Source organism: Propithecus coquereli, unplaced genomic scaffold (assembly GCF_000956105.1).
Source record: "Propithecus coquereli isolate 6110/MARCELLA unplaced genomic scaffold, Pcoq_1.0 Scaffold882, whole genome shotgun sequence".
Classification (NCBI taxonomy): domain Eukaryota; kingdom Metazoa; phylum Chordata; class Mammalia; order Primates; family Indriidae; genus Propithecus; species Propithecus coquereli.
This window is the reverse complement of record NW_012155085.1, coordinates 91,243-110,514: the sequence shown is the minus strand read 5'-3', so window position 1 is coordinate 110,514 and position 19,272 is coordinate 91,243. Positions and strand designations below refer to the sequence as shown.

The 19,272-nt window shown below is 38.2% G+C and overlaps 1 protein-coding gene across 1 annotated transcript; it reads right to left on the bottom strand.

Annotated features, from left to right (window-relative positions):
• Positions 1-2,864: 2,864 nt before the first annotated feature.
• On the bottom strand, positions 2,865-4,725 carry ZSCAN23 (zinc finger and SCAN domain containing 23). Its single transcript, XM_012664348.1, has 3 exons — positions 4,256-4,725; positions 3,866-4,013; positions 2,865-3,497 (listed from the first exon to the last, which is right to left on the bottom strand). Exons 1-3 carry the CDS (start codon positions 4,661-4,663, stop codon positions 2,884-2,886), a joined length of 1,170 nt encoding a protein of 389 aa, XP_012519802.1. The 5' UTR covers positions 4,664-4,725; the 3' UTR covers positions 2,865-2,883.
• Positions 4,726-19,272: the final 14,547 nt, after the last annotated feature.

Here is a 19,272-nt window from a genome sequence, read left to right as displayed (position 1 = left end):
TACTATATTTTCCTTAACATCACTCTAAAATCCATATGTATTTCTCTTGGAAATAATTTAACTTCAAGACACAATAAAAAATACTCTTGAGGAAATTTCAGATTTTTGATAATACACACAATTAGCCACAAGTAGTTATACAAACAGTTTAATATGTTAGCTATAGGAATATATGATAGAAACTAATACACTACACTGAAAAACACTACTTATCACTTCTCCATTTCTCTATAGAAGAATCATGTGCAATTCTAGTTGCCCATACTTTGTTTCCTAACTCATGTGAAAGCTGTTAGCTTTTAAATGAAAAGGACTTGACTTCAACTAAACTGGGGAGAAGAATGAAACAGAATGTATAACATTATAAAATGTGATTTTTCATCTATAGTAGTTTGTTAAATAAATGGAGCACCAACAAATGAAATACTATTCATCTGTATAAAGAATAAGGAATTTCTTTCTGTATCATGTGGAAATTTCTAAAGATTATATGCTTTCATGAAAACAAGATGTACAGAGTATAAACAATACACCATCTTTCTGTGTAATGGAGGAAATGAGATTATATAGTGATTTTTTCTTTCTTTCTTTCTTTTTTTTTTTTTTAAGAGACAGGGTCTCACTCTGTCCCCCAGGCTGAAGTACAGTGGTGTGATCATAGCTCCTCACTGTAACTTCAAACTCCTGGGCTTACTTGATCCTCCCACCTCAGCCTCCCAAAGTGCTGGAATTACAAGCATTAGCCAGGGCACCTGGGGTATATTTTCTTATATTTACATAAAGAAACACTGAAAGATACATAAGAAACTAGTAAAATGGCTACCTATAAGGGGAAAGAAGGGAACCTTTATATATTGTTTTGATTTTTGAACCAGGTAAAGAATGATCTTTTTAAAAAAGCCCTACTAAGTAAATTAAATTTTAAAAGTTAAAAATAAATGATCACTACAAAAATAAATAAAATGCTTCCAATGAAGAATAAGTGAGGAGAGTCTTTCCTGGACTCCACTGTAGATTAAATGGAGGAGTTGTGCATTTATTGAAACATATATAGCAAAATCTCAGTGACTTATAAATTCTTTAAGTTCCATATACTTGTAATTTCTATTTGGTGATATATTCTTCCAGCAGCTTAGCAGAAAGAGCATTGCACTAAGAATTAAGGGACAGGGTTCTATTAATAGTCACAGCTCTGCTATTACATGGCTGTACGATCTTGGTTATTTCCCAGAAACTCCTTTGCCCTATCTAGCAAATAAGGGCAGCCAGAAGTGATATCTAAGGTCCCTTACAGTGATTCTATTATTCTTTTTTTTTTTTTTTTTTTTGTGACAGGGTAACAATCTGTTACCCCGGCGGGCTACAGTGCCGTGACGTTAGCCTAGCTCACAGCAACCTCAAACTCCTGGGCTCAAGCGATCCTACTGCCTCAGCCTCCCGAGTAGCTGGGACTACAGGCGTGTGCCACCATGCCCAGTTAATTTTTTCTATATATTTTTAGCTGTCCGATTAATTTCTTTCTATTTTTAGTAGAGATGGGGGTCTCGCTCTTGCTCAGGCTGGTCTCGAACTTCTGAGCTCAAACAATCCGCCCGCCTCGGCCTCCCAGAGTGCTAGGATTACAGGCGTGAGCCACTGCTCCCGGCCTCTATTATTCTTAAGTTACCCTCTGTGTATTGAGTCTTCCAAACCAGATTGTTATCACTAAACGGTTTCCATTTCTTTGCCTCCTGAGCCTAGTATAAAGCTGTTTGAAGAGTTAATCAGTGTTAAGGGAAAGAAATTTTTGTATGTATGGCATTGGTATTAATAGCAATCAATAGTGAATGCCAAGAAGTGTGGAGGTTCACAATCAACACAAAAGACTGATCATATTCTTCTCTTTACTCTTGTATATGTTTGAAATTTTCTATACAAAAAATTAAAGAAAGAAGAAAAAAGGTAAAAACTGACAATGGTCATTCTATGTTATGGGAAAAATATAAAGAGCCCTATATTTTCAAAACAAAGATCTGAAGTGAGATAGCAGATTTTTAGCTAAATTTCTTGGCCTCTGCACAAATTTAAAATCATGAGCAGTATTTGTTATGACTAGCTACTGAGCTGCTAATATCATATGGCTGTTTCAATTCCTTGGTTCCTGACTGAAGGCTAAATTACTAAAAATCTATAGGGAGAAGGTTTTTGTTCATTTACATGGGAAGGTTCATTTGCCCGCTTTTGTAGGTTAAAAAGCAAATTATCATATCTTATGTGAATGGAAAGAAGTCAGGTGGTTTACATTATCAATTTTACTACAATTATTTTTAAATTAATTTTTACATATTCAGTGAATTGCCTTTGACATTATTTTGTTCTCAGGCTGCATACAATTAAACTGGTTTTTTTTTTAGAGACAGGATCTCACTATGTGGCCCAGGCTGGTCTCGAACTCCTGGCCTCAAGAAATCCTCTCCCATCTCTTCCTCCCAAAGTGCTGGGATTATAGGCATGAGCCATTATGCCCAGCTTATTTTTAAACTTTTTAAAAAAGTTTTTAAAAACTAGAATGAAAAAGTTTTCCTGAAATACTCTAGAAAACTTTTTTCACTGGTGTGTGTGAGATTAGGTGTACAGCATATAAAAGGAAGTCAACACAAGAAGCCATATTCAGTATTGCAAAGCTGTGGTTATCACTGACCACAGAGAATTTGACAGATGTATTTAAGATATAATGCTTCTCTCAGCATATAAATAAGAGCATTTCCTGGTTTTCCCTGGAACTTTCTATGTTAAAGGATTAAACTATTATTGTTCTCTCAGGAACAAAGTACGAAATAATATCCTTGCTACCTTGCTTAGTGGTCTGATGTCAGGAAATTTTGCCCTACCTGTTCCAAGGTGTTAGCTCGATTCAGCCATAGGGTGGACTTTCCGATGCTGGATGAGGTTGCAATGGTAAATGAAGTTCTTGCCACATTCTTCACATTCATAAGGTCTCTCTCCAGTGTGAATTCTGTGATGTTTAATGAGGACGGAACGTCGACTAAAACTCTTATTGCACTGATTACATTGGTAAGGTTTTTCCCCAGTGTGGATTCTGAGGTGATGGAAAAGCCCGGCGTTCTGGCTAAAGGCTTTGCCACAAATGCTGCACTGGTAGCGCTTCTCCCCAGTGTGGAGTCTCTGGTGCTGGAATAAGCCTGACCGCTGGCTGAAGGCTCTCCCACATTCATCACATTCATAGGGCTTCTCACCCGTGTGCGTTCTTTGGTGCTCGATAAGGATAGAATTCTGGGTGAAGCTTTTTCCACATTCGCCACAGATATAGGGTCTGTCTGCTGAAGAGCTTCCCCGTTGCCTTTCCAATCTGCCCTCATGGTCAGAGGTGTCTCCACATTCAGGCATCTGAGTAATATCACCATTCAATTTTCCAGAAACTTGTATGAGAGATTTTATTTCCTTAGAAATATCCCTCTTTGGGGCTAACTCCACATTCCAAGTCCTAGCTTCACCATCTGAAATAATGATAAATGAAAGATAACATGAAATATGAAAGATAATATTCATAACAACAGAAAAAAAAGTGGCCATGAGAGTGGGTGGAAGGGGACAAGCAGCCACTTTTTCTGTTTATTTTCCCACTCTAAAACAACTATACCCAGACTCAGAAAGATGTCCTGTATCATAACTGCTTGTTTAATTGTCTGCCTCTCCCACCAGATTGTAAACTGTGTGAGATAAGGGACCATGTCTACCTTGTTCATCACTGTATCCCTAGTACCTGGCACAGTGCCTGGCATATAACAGACACTAAGAAAATGTGTTGAACTTGATAAACATTCAGGGAATGAGGTAGGCTCCCTGAGGAAATTCTAATCCTCACCAATCTCCTGAACCGGGCACACCTCTTGCAAATTACATGGAAGCTCCTCCTCCAAGGTTTGGAACTGGCCACTTGATGACTCCTGAGCTGCTCCTGGACTTGCCTTCTCCTTTATGAACTCTTCCTGCTCATGAGCATGGGTCAGGACCTGGTAGAACAAGGACAGTTGGGAAACAAATATCAGAAAGGACATTGCAAGGAGGCCTTCTCAGGGCCACTGAATAGAAAAAGAAGGACCAAGAAGTCAGCAAAGAAAAAACAGAGGCAGAGAGATTAAAAGCCTACAACAGATCAAATCTGGCATAAAAAATCCTCCTCCTCCTCTTCCTCTTATTGCACTGAAACCCCATTCTTGTTCCTATAGAAACCCCTATTCTTCCATTTTCCCACCTGTTCTCCTGGCTCGTCCAGCTCTTGCTCCAAATCCTCCAGCACAGTCACTGCCTCCTCTCCACTCACAGGGTGGTGCTCTCTCACCCAGGCCTGGAGCTCCTCAGGCAAGATGGTCAGGAACTGCTCCAGTACCAGGAGCTCCAGGATCTGCTCCTTAGTGTGCATCTCTGGTCTCAGCCACTGATGGCAGAGCTCTCGGAGTCTTCGAAGAGCCTCCCGGGGCCCAGCAGTCTCTTGATAACAGAACTGCCTGAAGCGTCTACGAAAGATCTCTGTGGTATGAGAGTTATTTCTTGACAGGCCTGATTCTGGCCCACATGAATGGTCCTCTTCTTCTTCCTTTACCTTTGCTGTCAGAGAACCCTCCTGCATCTCTGCAGTCTGAAGGGCCAAGGTTGTGGCCATTCAGAAAAAGAATCTATTCTTGATAATTCCTCCTTGATCTTTTCTTCTGGAAACTCTGAGATCTAAAAAATAATTTGCAGAGAAAAAAATATATTAAAATGTGGAAAACCTCATGACAGGAGAGACTGGGAGTATTTATACTAAAATCAGTCACTTTCTCTCATGAAGAATATTGAATGCTTGTTAATGATGAGGACTATCCAAATACTGATGTAGGTAAAATGGGAAGGAAAACAGAAATGAAACAAAAAAACTTGCAGTTTATTGAAGGAAGGGACCATTTTGATCATCCTGAATGAAATAGCTCAAATCAGCTTGAGTATACTAGGTCTCCATTTGAATGGCAAGATACTACATTTATAGTAAGTTTTTAGTTCAGTGAAGGTAAACAAGCACTTTGGGCCCAAGTGGTCACAAATGACACTAATAATCAAGGAGAAAAGGGAAACAAAATGGAAGATGGAGGGAGAGGAAAAGTATACAAACAGACATAACGAGAAACTTAACAAATGCACTTGGGAGGAGAGGCAGAGTCCCTCCAGTTAGGTGAGGTGTGGAGTAAAATGATCTATGTTTGAAATGTGGAAGGTCTAGGATTAAGACATGATCTTCCAGGTACTCCCTCCAAAGTCTTGGGCTTCAAGTTTTACACCCTACCCTCCTAAATCTATAAAACAGAAATCTTAAAGCCAACACTGCCTATCTTTCTGGGTTGATATAAAGATAAAATGAGATCATGGATAAAGAGCACAAAGAAGCTGGCAGATTAGTAAACCCTAAAGTATTATAAATTACCACTGTTGTTATTTTTCTTATAAATGTTCTTGAAAGATTAAATGAATATCCTAGTGATCGAAGCATTAAGACAAAAAATCAAAAAGCAGTTGACTGCAGTGGTCTTGGTTCAAAGACATTAAAATGAAAGAAATATTAGTTCTAATACTTTAAAACAGGAATAGGATTTGAGCTTTTTCTTGCTCTTTAATTTCTTGGAAACTCTCTTTGAAGCATCTTGAGAGTACAGAGTAGGCAATTTTATGGAAAATAAAATTACTGCTGAGACAAATGTCTATGACCACTTAAAGTTTATAAACAATCTTAACTAGGATAGCAATTAATGAAGACAATATTCTGAAAGAAAATTATGTGACCTAGTGATTTCTAATCACCACTTTTGGGCAGAGGCTTTCAAACTGTTATGATGAGGACCCTCAGCAAGAAATATTTTATATTATAACCCAGAACACACATACACATGTATATGAGTGTATATTTGTGCGTGTATGAGAAACACACACAAATAATTGAGATAATTTCACAAAACGCTATGTATCCTTACTTTATGTGACATGCTATTACTTTTTTAATCCTATTTCATTTTTTAAAAACCCCCAAAACCTGGTCGCAACCCACCACATAGATTTTATGACCCACAAATGAATCATGACTTGTAGATTAAAAATGTTGTTTTAAGAAAAATTATAGTAATTCACTGCAAATATTAACCTAATCTCAGGTGTTGACATGCATCATGAAATTAAATAAGAATAGGGTATTTAAATCTTAAGTGAACACTGATCACATTACAATTAGAAGAAAAGTTAGATTCATATTGTCACTATTGGTTATATTTATCAAAGGGGAAAAAACTACTAGGGTAGGACAACATTCTTCTGGGTAACCTGCAACATAATCCTCTCCACAAATTTAATATATATATAATACATATATCATTAATATATAAATATAAATATATAAATATAAATTATTACCTGTATTTGGGGAATGAGGAGACAGAATGAGGAGTGGGGACAAGTGGTGATAAATGCCATAGAGAAAATAAAGGTAAAGGAGATAGGGAGTAAGGGGGAAGAAAGGTTGCTATTTTATGTAGTCAGGGAAGGCCTTGTTGGTAAGGTAATAGTTGAGCAGACCTGAAGGAAGTAAGAAGCAAGTCATATGGCTATCTGTAGAAAGATTGTTCCATGCAAACAGCAAGTGAAAATCCTTGCAGGTGGGAGCGTGTCTGTAGTCTTCAAGGAACAGCTAATTGAACAACATGTCTGGAACAAAGAAAGCAAAAGGGAAAGTGATAGCAGATAAAGCAAGGAGCTTGGGAGCAGATGAGAAAGGCTGTTGTATGGGCTCTGGTTTGTGCTCTGAAATGTGGAAAGCCATTGGAGGTTTTGAGGAGAGGGGTGACAAAATTTTACTTACATTTAATATAAAAGCATAACCCTGGTTGCTGTGTTAATGACAATGAGAAAAAGTGGAAGCAGGAAGAGAAGTTATAACAATAATCCAGGGAGAAATAATGATGGCTTGAAACATGGTCTGTTGAATTTGTTCTAGGGTGAGAAAGTTTTGGGGTACAAATATCAAACAGGTAAATTCAGAATATGTGCTCTCACATTACTCAATAAACCCATCCTGGGTTCAAAGGATTAAACAGCCACTCACACTTTCTTTTTTTTTTTTTTTTTTTCTTCTTTCCAATCTTTCAAGCTTCTACAAAATGTTTTTTCCCTATTTGCCACCTGTTCCACTTGGTTTCAAGTCAAAGTTTTTCCATTCACAGACAATGCAGCTGAAGCTCTGAGCTCTTCCCATAGAAGATCATTTCAGGTATGTGTTGTTAGACATTTTCTGGTATGTGTTGGTTCAAATCTTTACTCAGTTTCATGAAAATCAATTTCCCTTTATTCTCTGTATATACTGGGTTTCATTTTTGTTTGTTTGTTTGTTTTTTGCTTTCCTTCACCTGATTTTGCTTTTATCTGGTAGCCCAAATACCCAGATCCTTGTACCAGCACATCTTAGTTCTTCTTTGAAGATTGCTTCCCAATTTTTTCACAATCCTGTCCCCCTGGTCACAAATGTAGCTACTAATCTGCCATTCAGCATCGCAGCCTTAATGTTTATGCCAGCTATATAATTAGCATAATAATCTCCTCTACCTTAAAAAAATACATCTGCATTTTAAAGTTGGTTTCTCCTAGAGCTTCAGCAAGCTTAACACCCTAAATCTACCATTGTTCTCGTGGAGAAGTGCTCTTTACCAAGAATATGCATGTCAGAGAAGACTAAGCAACACACAATACAAATGTGCCTTTATCACAATACATCCCCCTACACTTACCTCTGCTGTTACCATCTATGGCTCTCCACTTACTGAATAAATTTCCAAACACTCAAGCCTGGCTTAAGACCAGTCAGAACTCTAGCTTCCACTGGCTTCACTATTGCTTTCCTCTATTCCACATGCAAAAACTTTCAGGTCTATTCAGGCTTTTCTTCTCACTATTCTTTAATCATGCTTCTCTCATTCTTGTGCCACGTCCTTGCTCTTGCCTTCTGCCTTTACTCAAACCCTACCCAATCTCTGCAGCTTGATTCAAATTTCACATCCTTTCTGAAGTCCTCTTCATCTGTTTCAGCTTGCCCTCTTCCTCCTGCCAGCTCTTATGTCATATACTATATAAGCCTTACCTTTACCCTCACTTACAATCTTGTACTGTTATTTTTCTTTACAACTATTTTTTTTTTAAGTCCCAAAAGTACAGAGGAATATAGAAGTCCTTCACCAAGCTCTACTCCCAGAATACTGTATTGAAGACTGGAATGTATCCTTTCATTTTCTGTGCATTTGCAATCATACACATACATGCACACAAATACACAGAGATGATAAAAAGCCCATATTTTTTCTATTTATCTGAAATAAGAAGAAGGTAGTATGAGGTGGCAGAGAACCCAGACAAGCAGATCTGTGAATTCTGACTTACTAACAAAGTGATCTTAGGCAAGTGACTTGATTGATTTTTCCAAGCTTCAAGCTCATGTATGAAATGAAGACAAAAACTACCTTGCAGCCACGCCTAATGCTAGCACTCTGGGAGGCCAGGGCAGGAGGATCACTTGAGGTCAGGAGTTTGAGACCAGCCTGAGCAAGAGCAAGACCCCATCTCTACTAAAAATAGAAAATTAGCCTGGTGTCATGGTGTGCACCTGTAGTCCCAGCTACTTGGGAGGCTGAGGCAGGAGGATCACTTGTGCCCAGGAGTTTGAGGTTGCTGTGAGCTAGTCTGACACCGTGGCACTCTAGCCTGGGCAACAGAGCAAGACTCTGTCTCAAAAAACAAACAAACAAACAAAAAAACTACCTTGCAAAGTTGTTGAGAATATTAAATGAGATAATGCATATAAAGTAGTTTTGCACAAAGCATGGCACATAAACATGCACATTAACCTTTTAATGAGATAATGTACAATTTTGGTATAATGGTGGCTTAATCAATAGTCGCTACCTTCTCTTAGGGCCAGGACTGTAATCTTTTCTATTGCCCAAAGAACAATATGGGTAGGCGAGTGGGTAAATACATGCACACAAACAAACAGAATGGCTGTTTCATCAGGTTTGCAGACACATTGACAGATGTACATGTCTTCAGCTACATACTCCTCTTCAATCTTACATCCTATTAGAAGCCCAGGACTACTGAGGTCCAAAAGAAAGACTGGATTCAAATGAGAAAAGTAACCTCCTGGGTTGCGGCTGTAAAGCTAATACAGAAACAGAGAGTGGAGTCAGCATTGCAAAGGTTTTAAGAAAATGGGCTTTGGGGCCAAACTGCCTGGATTTGAATCCTGACTACACCCTTTATCAGCTGTATGCTACTTCTTGGATGTTACTTACTTCTTGGATGTTAAAGAAGGGAAGGTACAGTCTACATAATAATAGTGCCTACTTCATAGCGTTATGAGAAGTAAATATTTGGAAAGGGCTTAGAACAGTACCTGGCTGGCATACAGTACGTGCTATTTAATTATTCATACAAAAAAAATCAACAGATAGCAAAAGCCTTTATACTATGTGAATCAGACTAAATACGAATCAGACTAAGATGCTGTGGCATATTTTAAAACTATCCCTGCTCATTGTTTCAAATAAGTCCACAGTAGAGAATAAGACATCGGAAAATACAAACATTCCTCTATATCGCATCTATTCGGATAAGATGCGGACAGGGAAGAGTTAAGAGGGCCACTAGTATTAGGGCAGAGAGGTTGAAGAGCTCAGGAGTAGACATGGGGCGGGGGAGAAAGGGTAGGGAGCAAGGACGCTGACTTTTAGTCAAAAAGGCCCTTCCAGGCTCCGGAGCAGCCTCCTCTGCCCCTCACCTGCCCGGCCAAGCTCTGGCCAAGAAGCCCTCGCTGCCAACTCCCCACAGCAAGTCCGGGGTCGCAGCACACAGACTGGCCCTTCCGAAGGCCCTCAGCAGTAGCCCGAATCCGAAGCTCACCGAGGCATCAGTGAGAGAAGATGCCACGTAACTAGATCACATCACCTCTGTATCTTTGGCAACCGCAGCCCAGAGAATGATAGACTACAAAGGCCGGAAGTGCGTCATAATGGCACGCTCACTGCGGCGCTGCGCTTCAGGCTGCGTTCCTTCTAGGAAGTCCGGAGGTTTCCGCACCTCTGTGGTCGCCACGCTGACTCCCTTCTCCAGATGTAGTGAGGTGCTAGGAGGCACATTCTCTTCCAGGGGGCAATACAATAGCTAACATAGTGCTTTACACATAGTAATTCATTTTCTCTGCATAACAACCCTGTAAGTTAGGTACAATTATCCATTTAACAGATGGGGAAAATAAGGCACATTTTCATTTATTAGTTATCATTCCCTACAAGGAAAACCTTTCCTTTGCTCTCTCTCATTTTATCATGATAAACTCATGTGTCCTTTTAAAATTCAAGGTTATAAACAATTACTGTCAGTATTATTTCGATGGTCAAAGTATTTCAAATTTGGTCAGTTGGAGCCCCTTCAAACTGGCTTCTATATCCTTCGGTAAGTCCTCAACAGTTTTTGTGCACTTTCTCACACAAGATATTCCACGCTCATCTAATACTTTCCTACCCTAGAACTGAAATCACCATTTCTCCATGAAGCCACAGTTGTTACTAGTGGAGAATGGTATACAGAAACCAAGATCTGGGTTTTCGGCAATGGATAACCTCATCGCTACTGGGATATATCATTGCTTCTAGGCCCTGTCAGTAGGCAAGAGCTGGAATATATATGATGAGGATTTTACAGGATACCTTCTATTCAAAAATAACTCAACAGAATTGTTTTTTATTTTTACCACCACACATTTGTTTTTCCTTTTTCCCACAGTAAAAGCCTGGCTCCCAAAAGTATCAATATATTCACTCAATTCACTCTAACTTATAAACAAAATAGTTTCAAAATTACAATATCAGTACATTACTAGCAGCAACATACCTGCTATGTAGAATTCAAATTTCTTTGTTTTATTTGTTCTTGAATTATATCCCATTAAGGAGTATAATCAGAGTATTGTATACATACCATATTTGAATTAATTCTTTTCTCTGTGTGGTTATATTATAAACTTGATATACAGTTAGGATCATTTGTTTCTGTTTATATTCAATTTCAAGGTTTGCTTTTCTTTCATTCCTTTTGAATTTTTTTTGAAAATACAAAACATTTACTTAGTTCAAAGTGAACATTATATAAAAAGATATATTTTGAGTTTTGCTTCCATCCCTAACTCCTTTACCCCATATATATATATATATACATATATATACACATATGTATATGTATTCATATCCCATTTTCATTAGTGTTTTATTTATCCTCTCCATGTTTCCTTCCTTCTTCCCTCATTCCTTCCCTCTTTTCTTTTTTCTTGCAAAAATAAGAATTTATCTCCTTTACCCCTGTACATTGTTATATTATATACACTCTTTCACATCTTGCTTTATCATTTAACAGAAAATCCTGGAAATTATTCTAAATCTGTTCACAGAAATAATCTTCTTTGTTTTTCACATTCATATAATAATCCATTGTGTGAATGTACCATCATTTTTTTCTGCCAGCCTCATAGGGATGGATATTTGGGTTCTTTCCAATATTTTGCTTTAACAAATAATGCTGCAGTGAACAATAAGAGAGAGGAGAGAGGAGAGAAAGGGAGGTCTTTGTAGTTTTATCATTTTGTACTCTCAACAGCAAAGTGTGAGAGTGCTTATTTTCATGCAGCCTCATGAACTGCATGTTTTCAGGCTTTTGAATTTCGGCAATATGATAGGTCCTTGGGTATTTCTTAAAGAACTACACACCCAATGCTGGAATCCCTGCTAAAAACGGATCCACAATGCCAAATGTTAGCAAAGATTATGGAGCAATGGGAATTTTCATACACCGTGAGAATATAAATTAGTGAAACCATTTTTGGAAAACTGTGGCATATCTACTAAAATTAAATATATGCATATTATATTACCTAGCCACCAGAAATGCCTATATGTTCACATCGAAAGGTATGTCTTAGCAGCATTTTTCTGTGATAGCTTCAAACCGGAAAAACCCAAATGTCCATTAACAGTAGGATGGATACAAAAATTAAAGTTTATTCGTACAATGGAATATTATACAACAATGAAAACAAATGAATGACAGCTACAAATCACACTGACAAATTTCACAAACATAATAATGAGTGAAAGAAGCCAGACATTAAAAAAACACATACTTCATGATTTCATTTACAGAAAGCAGTAACATCTGATGTTAGAAGTCACAACAAGGAAGAGGAAAGGAAAGTTTAGGAGGGAGCACAAGTGGGACCTTCTGGAGCACTAGTCATGGTTCTATTTCTTGACCTTGGTGGTGGTTATGTATTTATCATTATTACAGTTGCCTATGGTATTCAGTATAGTACCATGCCTTACAGGTTTGTAGCCTAGGAGCAATAGGCCATACTATAAAACCTAGGTATATAGTAGGCTGTATCTAGGTTTGGTTTCATTTTGCGATATTTTATTTACCTGTACACATATGGTTTGTGTATTTTTTAATTATATACATACTTCCATAAAATTTTTTTAAAAATTCAAACCATTTTACAGTTGAAGAAACCAAGGCTCAGAGAAGTGAAGTGTGTCACTGAGGTCAGCAGAGCTAGGACTCAAATCCAGGTCTCCTGATCAGCTAGCTTCTTTGGCTTTGATGGGTCAGTTAGCCATATGGATATTAAAGGGGCCATTTCTTTGGTTGCAAGGTTAACATAGTGTCCATTAGACAAAAAACATGTATGACAATCTTACTCAGCTATTCCACCTTATGTGAAACATATCCCAAATAGAGGTAGAGGTGGCCTTATATATACAGGTCATGCACTGCACATAATGACATTTTGGTCAATGACGGACCACATATATGACCGTGGTCCCACAGAATTATAATGGAGCTGCCCTATATAGGTGTACTATTTTAAAATCTTTTATACCATATTTTTACTGTACCTTTTCTATGTTTAGATACCCAAATACTTACCTTTATTACACTTGCCTACAGTATTCAGTATAGTAACATACCGTGCAGGTTTGTAGCCTAGAAGCAATAGGCCATACCACGTAGCCTACGTGTGTAGGAGACTGCATCTAGGTTTGTGTAAGTACACTCTATGATGTTCAAACAACGAAATTGCTTAATGATGTATTTCTCAGAACATATCGCTGCTACTGACACATGACTGTATATATATCTAAAGTCCAAATTGACCTAAAATTATTATAAAAGCCACAAGGTAATAAATATGGTTACAATGAAACACGAAGCATTTTTTAAAATACGGGTAATTAATAAAAATAGAACAGATAAGAAAATTCTAAATACACTGACAAAAATTACATATTTATTTAGCAATCTCTCTAAATAGACAATGTGAAGAAATAAAAATAATTCTTAAATTAGGGAGCTAGGAGTCTAGGGGGATTTTTTTCTTAAAAAATATCTTTTGGGCTCATGCTTGTAATCCTAGCACTCTGGGAGGTCCACGCAGGAAGATCGCTTGAGCTCAGGTGTTGCAGACAAGCCTGAGCAAGAGCAAGACACCGTCTCTAAAAAAAATAAAAATAGAAAAATTAGCCAGGTGTGGAGATGCGCACCTGTAGTCCCAGCTACTTGGGAGGCTGAGGCAGGAGGATTGCTTGAGCCCAGGAGTTTGAGGTTGCAGTGACCTATGATGACACCACTACACTCTAGCCAGGGCAACAGAGAGAGACTCTGTCTCCAAAAATAAAAAAAAAATTTAAAAATCTTTTGATACCACTTTAAAATGGATTTAAACTATATTTTTTTGACAAGGATTTTTAATACTATTATTATTATTAAAGGAAGCTTGGTAAGGTAAGGGACCTCTAACTCAGGGGTTTCTCCATTCTTATTCCTCATTTCCTCTTTTCCTTCTCCTTGCTCTATCTCTATCTTCCCCTTAATATCCATGAGAACACCATTGTATCTCCTAGTTCTGATTGTGTTCCTTGCACCTCTTATCATCATTCATTCATCTGTCCACTTACCTTTCAACACATATTTATTAAGGGTTGGTACCTGCACTTCAGAACTTAAAATGTCATACCTTGGCCGGGCGCGGTGGCTCACGCCTGTAATCCTAGCTCTCTGGGAGGCTGAGGTGGGCGGATTGCTTGAGCTCAGGAGTTCGAGACCAGCCTGAGCAAGAGTGAGACCCCATCTCTACCAAAAAAAATAGAAAGAAATTATATGGACAACTAAAAATATATAGAAAAAATTAGCCGGGCATGGTGGCGCATGCCTGTAGTCCGAGCTCTCAGGAGGCTGAGGCAGTAGGATTGCTTGAGCCCAGGAGTTTGAGGTTGCTGTGAGCTAGGATGATGCCATGGCACTCGCCCCAGGCAAGAGAGTGAGACTCTGTCTCAAAAAAAAAAAAAAAATGTCATACATTTATTTGGGACTGGGGCAGAAACTGTTGTTTGCCTACTAAATAAGTATTCTCTCCCTTTTATCCCAATCTTTATCTGTGTACATTGGCACTTGAAACAAAGATTACATTTCTCAGTTACCCTTGCAGCCAAGTGTGGTCACGTGAACAAATTCTGGCTCATTAGATATAAGAGGAAATGTATGCATTCTGAGAAGTCTCCTTGAAAAGTGCCAACTTAGCTGGGAGAGTCACTTTTTTGCCCTTCCTGATGATTGGAATGCAGAATTTATGGCCAGTACTTCAGCAGCCAAGGGAAGAGAAGCTGTATACAAAGGATGGTGACAAGGTGGAAGGGACCTGGATCCCTGGTGATTCCATAGAACAAAAGCAACAACCTCAAACTGTCTACTTTTATACCTCTTTTACATGAGAGGACTACACATTGTGTATTTTTCAGACTTTTGTTACTAACAGCTAATCATAAACTCTGATATAGGGTTCTAAGCTTTGACTCCCTAATTAGAATTTTCCCTCCTTTTTTCTTAAATGTGACCCCAAAATCTCTGATTAAACCCAGTGTTTCTGCTTCCCCCCCACAAGCACTAATATCTAGGAAACACAAGTTTGGGGAATCAGAAAGAAATGATGTTTACAGTGATAGAAGGAATGTAGGTGATCAGAAAAAAAAAAGAAAGAGAGAGATAAAAGAAAAAGGAGAGGTGAATAGAAGGGAGGAAAACTGCAGAAAAGGATAAGAGAGAAGACACAGAAGTGGCATTGCATTGAGTGGTTCACCAGACATTCAGTTAATTATGTCCAAAACACTATATCGTCATCCCAGAGTCTTAAGTTTCCGTAGCTTGAGTTACCCTTCAAGGCTGTCACATTTGGAAATTTAATCTCTCCCTTAGAAACCTAGAGGAAGTTCAAGGTTTGTCCACTTGTCAGTAGCTGGCTAATCATATCAAAATGATAGCTCTATTAATAACAGACAGTAATATGAGACTCAATGGAAATGATAGCTAATGTCCTCGAAGTCACTCAGTCCTTGAAATCAACTGTCATATAGGAGCCATGCTAAAGGAGAGTATTCCTCTGGTTCACCCATCCCAGGATATACTGTACTCTTGTTCACCTGTGGCTTTTCCTGCTTTGAGCCTTGTTACTTGTCTTCTAGTCCAGTGAAGTTTCTAAATTATCTTTTGATTTACATCACACTCCACTCTTTGTTTTGGGAAGATCTCAGCATTCCTCTCCAGGTCCAGCTCATTTTATTTTTCTCTGCACTAGCATAAAGTAAAGATGCTTGAACAAATACTTCCTCTTGGGACTGTCCTAGCTGCATGTATAGCGCACAGTTGCATCAGCAATTTATAGAGTACCATCTGGAAAGGAGGTTCTTCTGACTCCCTTTGCAGTCTGGTATGCTTGGGTCAGCATCACAGGCTGCCTCCTCAGGTAAGGTGACCAATGCCTCCTTAAGCACTAGCTTTTCCCAGATACCCCCAGAAAGGGATTGTCCTTCTCTTCCTCAAGGAGCAGTATCTTATTTTAGAAGGTAAACTCAATTGTCACTAAGTTAATTGAAGGCACACAGGCAAACCTTCCTGGCCTCTTACAGGTAGGAGCCCAATAAGGTTACTAATATTAATATTTAACCCAAGCCCATCTATAGCGACACATTAGGGGTACTGCTACACAACCTCTGAGAGGTTCAGCATTCAGAAACCTTCTTTACTCTAAATGGGTTATGGTAAGACATATATATATATATATATATATATATATATATAATCTGGTGGAGAAACAGCAAAGAAGGCAGGCATTCAGGGTGTGAAAGGGGAGGAATGAAAGACAAAGACATGGAAGCTTGAGTATACACAGGGTGGCTGGGAAGGTGAGATTAATGTAATATGAGCAGAGAGCTCATGTAGGATAGTAAGGGAAAATAACATCTGAAATACTAAAACCAATTTGTGGAGGGGGCTCTTGAATGTCAGGCTGAGAAATAAAATATAGAGGCATGATGGCATTCACAAAAATCAACTGTAGAGGTGGAAAAGACCTTAGAGAGATTATATATCCAATCCCCTAATTCACAGATGAGGAATCTAAAACCAAGAAAGCGGGCAATCTGCCTAAGTTCACACAGTAGCTTAGTAGATGATGGAACCTAGTACTCTTTCCTCACCCTAACTCATATCAACACCCTTTTAAAGCGATATCTCAGATAAGTTATTAAAGTGTTAACCACAACACATTTCTAAAGCAAAGGAAGAAAAAGTGAGGAAGAAAAGCAATGCCGTACATTTAACTATTCACTTGGAAAATGCTGTACTTTCAACTCTGGGTTATGATGTGCATTTTTCTCTAAATTGGATTTAATTGTGAATAGGATAAAGTCGGTCACCCTGAAGCTTTACATTTTTAACTGGCCATCCCTGATGCCTAGAAATAGAAAATCTGGCTTAGTTCACTCTGAGAGAAAGAATCTAGGCTATGGATACTGTCATGTCAGAGGAGACTGAGATAGTAACAGACAATGAGAATGCTCATGTGGCTTCTCTGAATTCTACAGGAGCAAATTCTCCTTAACATTTTTACTATAATAATTAAAGTGAGGGGATTTTGATTAGTTGTGTTTTTTTTTTAATGTTGAAAGAGACTTGACTTCTGTTTGAAGGATTTTTCACACTTATGACACATAGAGTGTTTTTTTCTGTTGTGGAGTCTCTGGTGAGATGTGAGCTCATAAAGAAGGCCTTCCCACATTCATCACATTCATAAGGTTTTTCTTACAATACATTTTGAAATCATGGGTAGTGTAATGCCTCTAGCTTTGCTCTTCTTTCTCAGGAATTCTTTGGCTATTCAGGCTCTTTTTTGATTCCATACAAATTTTAGGATTGTTTTTTCTATTCTTTGAAAAATGTCATCGGTATTTTAATAGAGATTTCATTGAATCTATATATTTCTTTGGGTAGTGTGGTCATATTTTAACAATATTAATTCTTCCAATCCGTGAGCATAGGATGTCTTTCTATTTATTTGTGTCCTTCAATTTCTTTCATCAGTGCTATGTAGTTTTTCTTGTAGAGGTCTTTCACCTCCTTGGTTAAATTTATTCCCTTTTTTTTTTTTTAGTATCTATTGTGAATGGTGTTGATTTCTTGATTTCTTTTTCAGGTAGTTCATTATTGGTGTATAGAAATGCTATGGATTTTTGTATGTTGATTTGTATCCTGCCACTTTACTGAACTTGTTTACCGAACTTGTTTATCAAATCTAAGAGTTTTTGGTGGAGTCTTTAGGTTTTTCTAAATATAAGGTCATGTCATCTGGAAAAAGGGATAATTTGATGTCCTCTTTTCCAATTTGGATGCCTTTTATTTCTTTCTCTTACCTGATTTCTCTAGCTAGGACTTCCAATACTATGTTGAATAGGAGTGATGAAAGTGGGAGTCCTTATCTAGTTCCAGTTCTTAGAGGAAAGGCTTTCAGCTTTTCCCCATTCGGTATGATGTTAGTGGTGGGTTTGTCATTTATATAGCCTTCACTATGCTGAGGCATATTCCTTCTGTGCCTAGTTTGTTCAGCATTTTTATCATAAAGGAATGTTAAATTTTATCAAATGCTTTTTCTGCATTTATTGAAATGATCGTATGGTTTTTGTCTGTCATTCTGTTGATGTAATGTATCACGTTTATTGATTTGTGTATGGTGAACCATCCATGCATACATGGGACAAATCCCACTGGATTATGGTGTATTATCTTCTTCATGTGCTATTGGATTCAACCCTAGTATAAAAGTCAAAAGACAAAAGTATTTTTAAATTGTGTTCCAGGAGGATAGCTGGAGCCTAGGAGTTTGAAGTTACAATGAGCTATGATGGTCCCACTGCACTCCAGCCTGGGTGATAGAGTGGGACCCTGTCTTAAATAAATAAATAAATAAAGTTCAAACCTAGTAAGACACTTTTCATATTTTTTGTTCCATAACTTCATACACCCTTAGCATTTTTCACTGATGCTATACTAAAAGTTCGAAAGTATTTTCAAACTTTTAGGTGTTTTGTTATAAAGGTGTTTATCTTCATAAGTAAAAATTTTCTTGACTTGACTTTTGACCATGTTTTTGATGGAACATATATCAAAAGGAGAATATATTTCATATTACTGTTGGGCTTTCCCATCCAAAATAAAGCATCATTTTCTCAAATTATCTTGGGTGAAATGGCCCTTCTCAGAAACCTTCTCAATGCTTCTTTAACATCCTTGTTCCTCAGGGTGTAGATGAATGGGTTGGCCATAGGAGTGATAACACAATAAAACAGGGTCAAAACTTTGGCAAGGTCTTGAGGGCTATTCTCAGAGCGCTGCATGTAGATGTAGATGCCAGGCCCATAAAATAAAGATAGTACCAGTAAGTATGATGAGCAAGTGTTGAAGGCCTTAAATCTCCCATTAGCAGACGGAATTTGAAATACAACTCAGGCAATGTAACTGTAAGAGACAAGAATCATGGAGAGAGGACCCATTATCAGGAGGGTGGCCATCACTGATAAAGTAATCTCATTGACTGTCTTGTCCACACAAGCCATCTTAATAAGACCAGGAAGCTCACAGAAGAAGTGGTCCAGTACCTGGTTCCCACACAGGCACAGCTGGACTGTGAGTGTGGACTGCAGCAATGAATTAGCCAGACCAATGAGCCAAGCAGTGCTGGACAGCTGTAGGCAGAGCTTATGGTTCATGATTACAGAGTACCTCAGAGGCTTACACACAGCCACATAACGGTCTAAGGCCATGATGCCAAGC

Coding starts and splice junctions, on each gene's coding strand:
- ZSCAN23 (XM_012664348.1), bottom strand. CDS start 4,663: ATGGCCACAACCTTGGCCCTTCAGACTGCAGAGATGCAGGAGGGTTCT. Junction 4,014..4,255: donor TGGACGAGCCAGGAGAACAG/GTGGGAAAATGG, acceptor TTGTTCTACCAG/GTCCTGACCCATGCTCATGA. Junction 3,498..3,865: donor GTGCCCGGTTCAGGAGATTG/GTGAGGATTAGA, acceptor TCATTATTTCAG/ATGGTGAAGCTAGGACTTGG.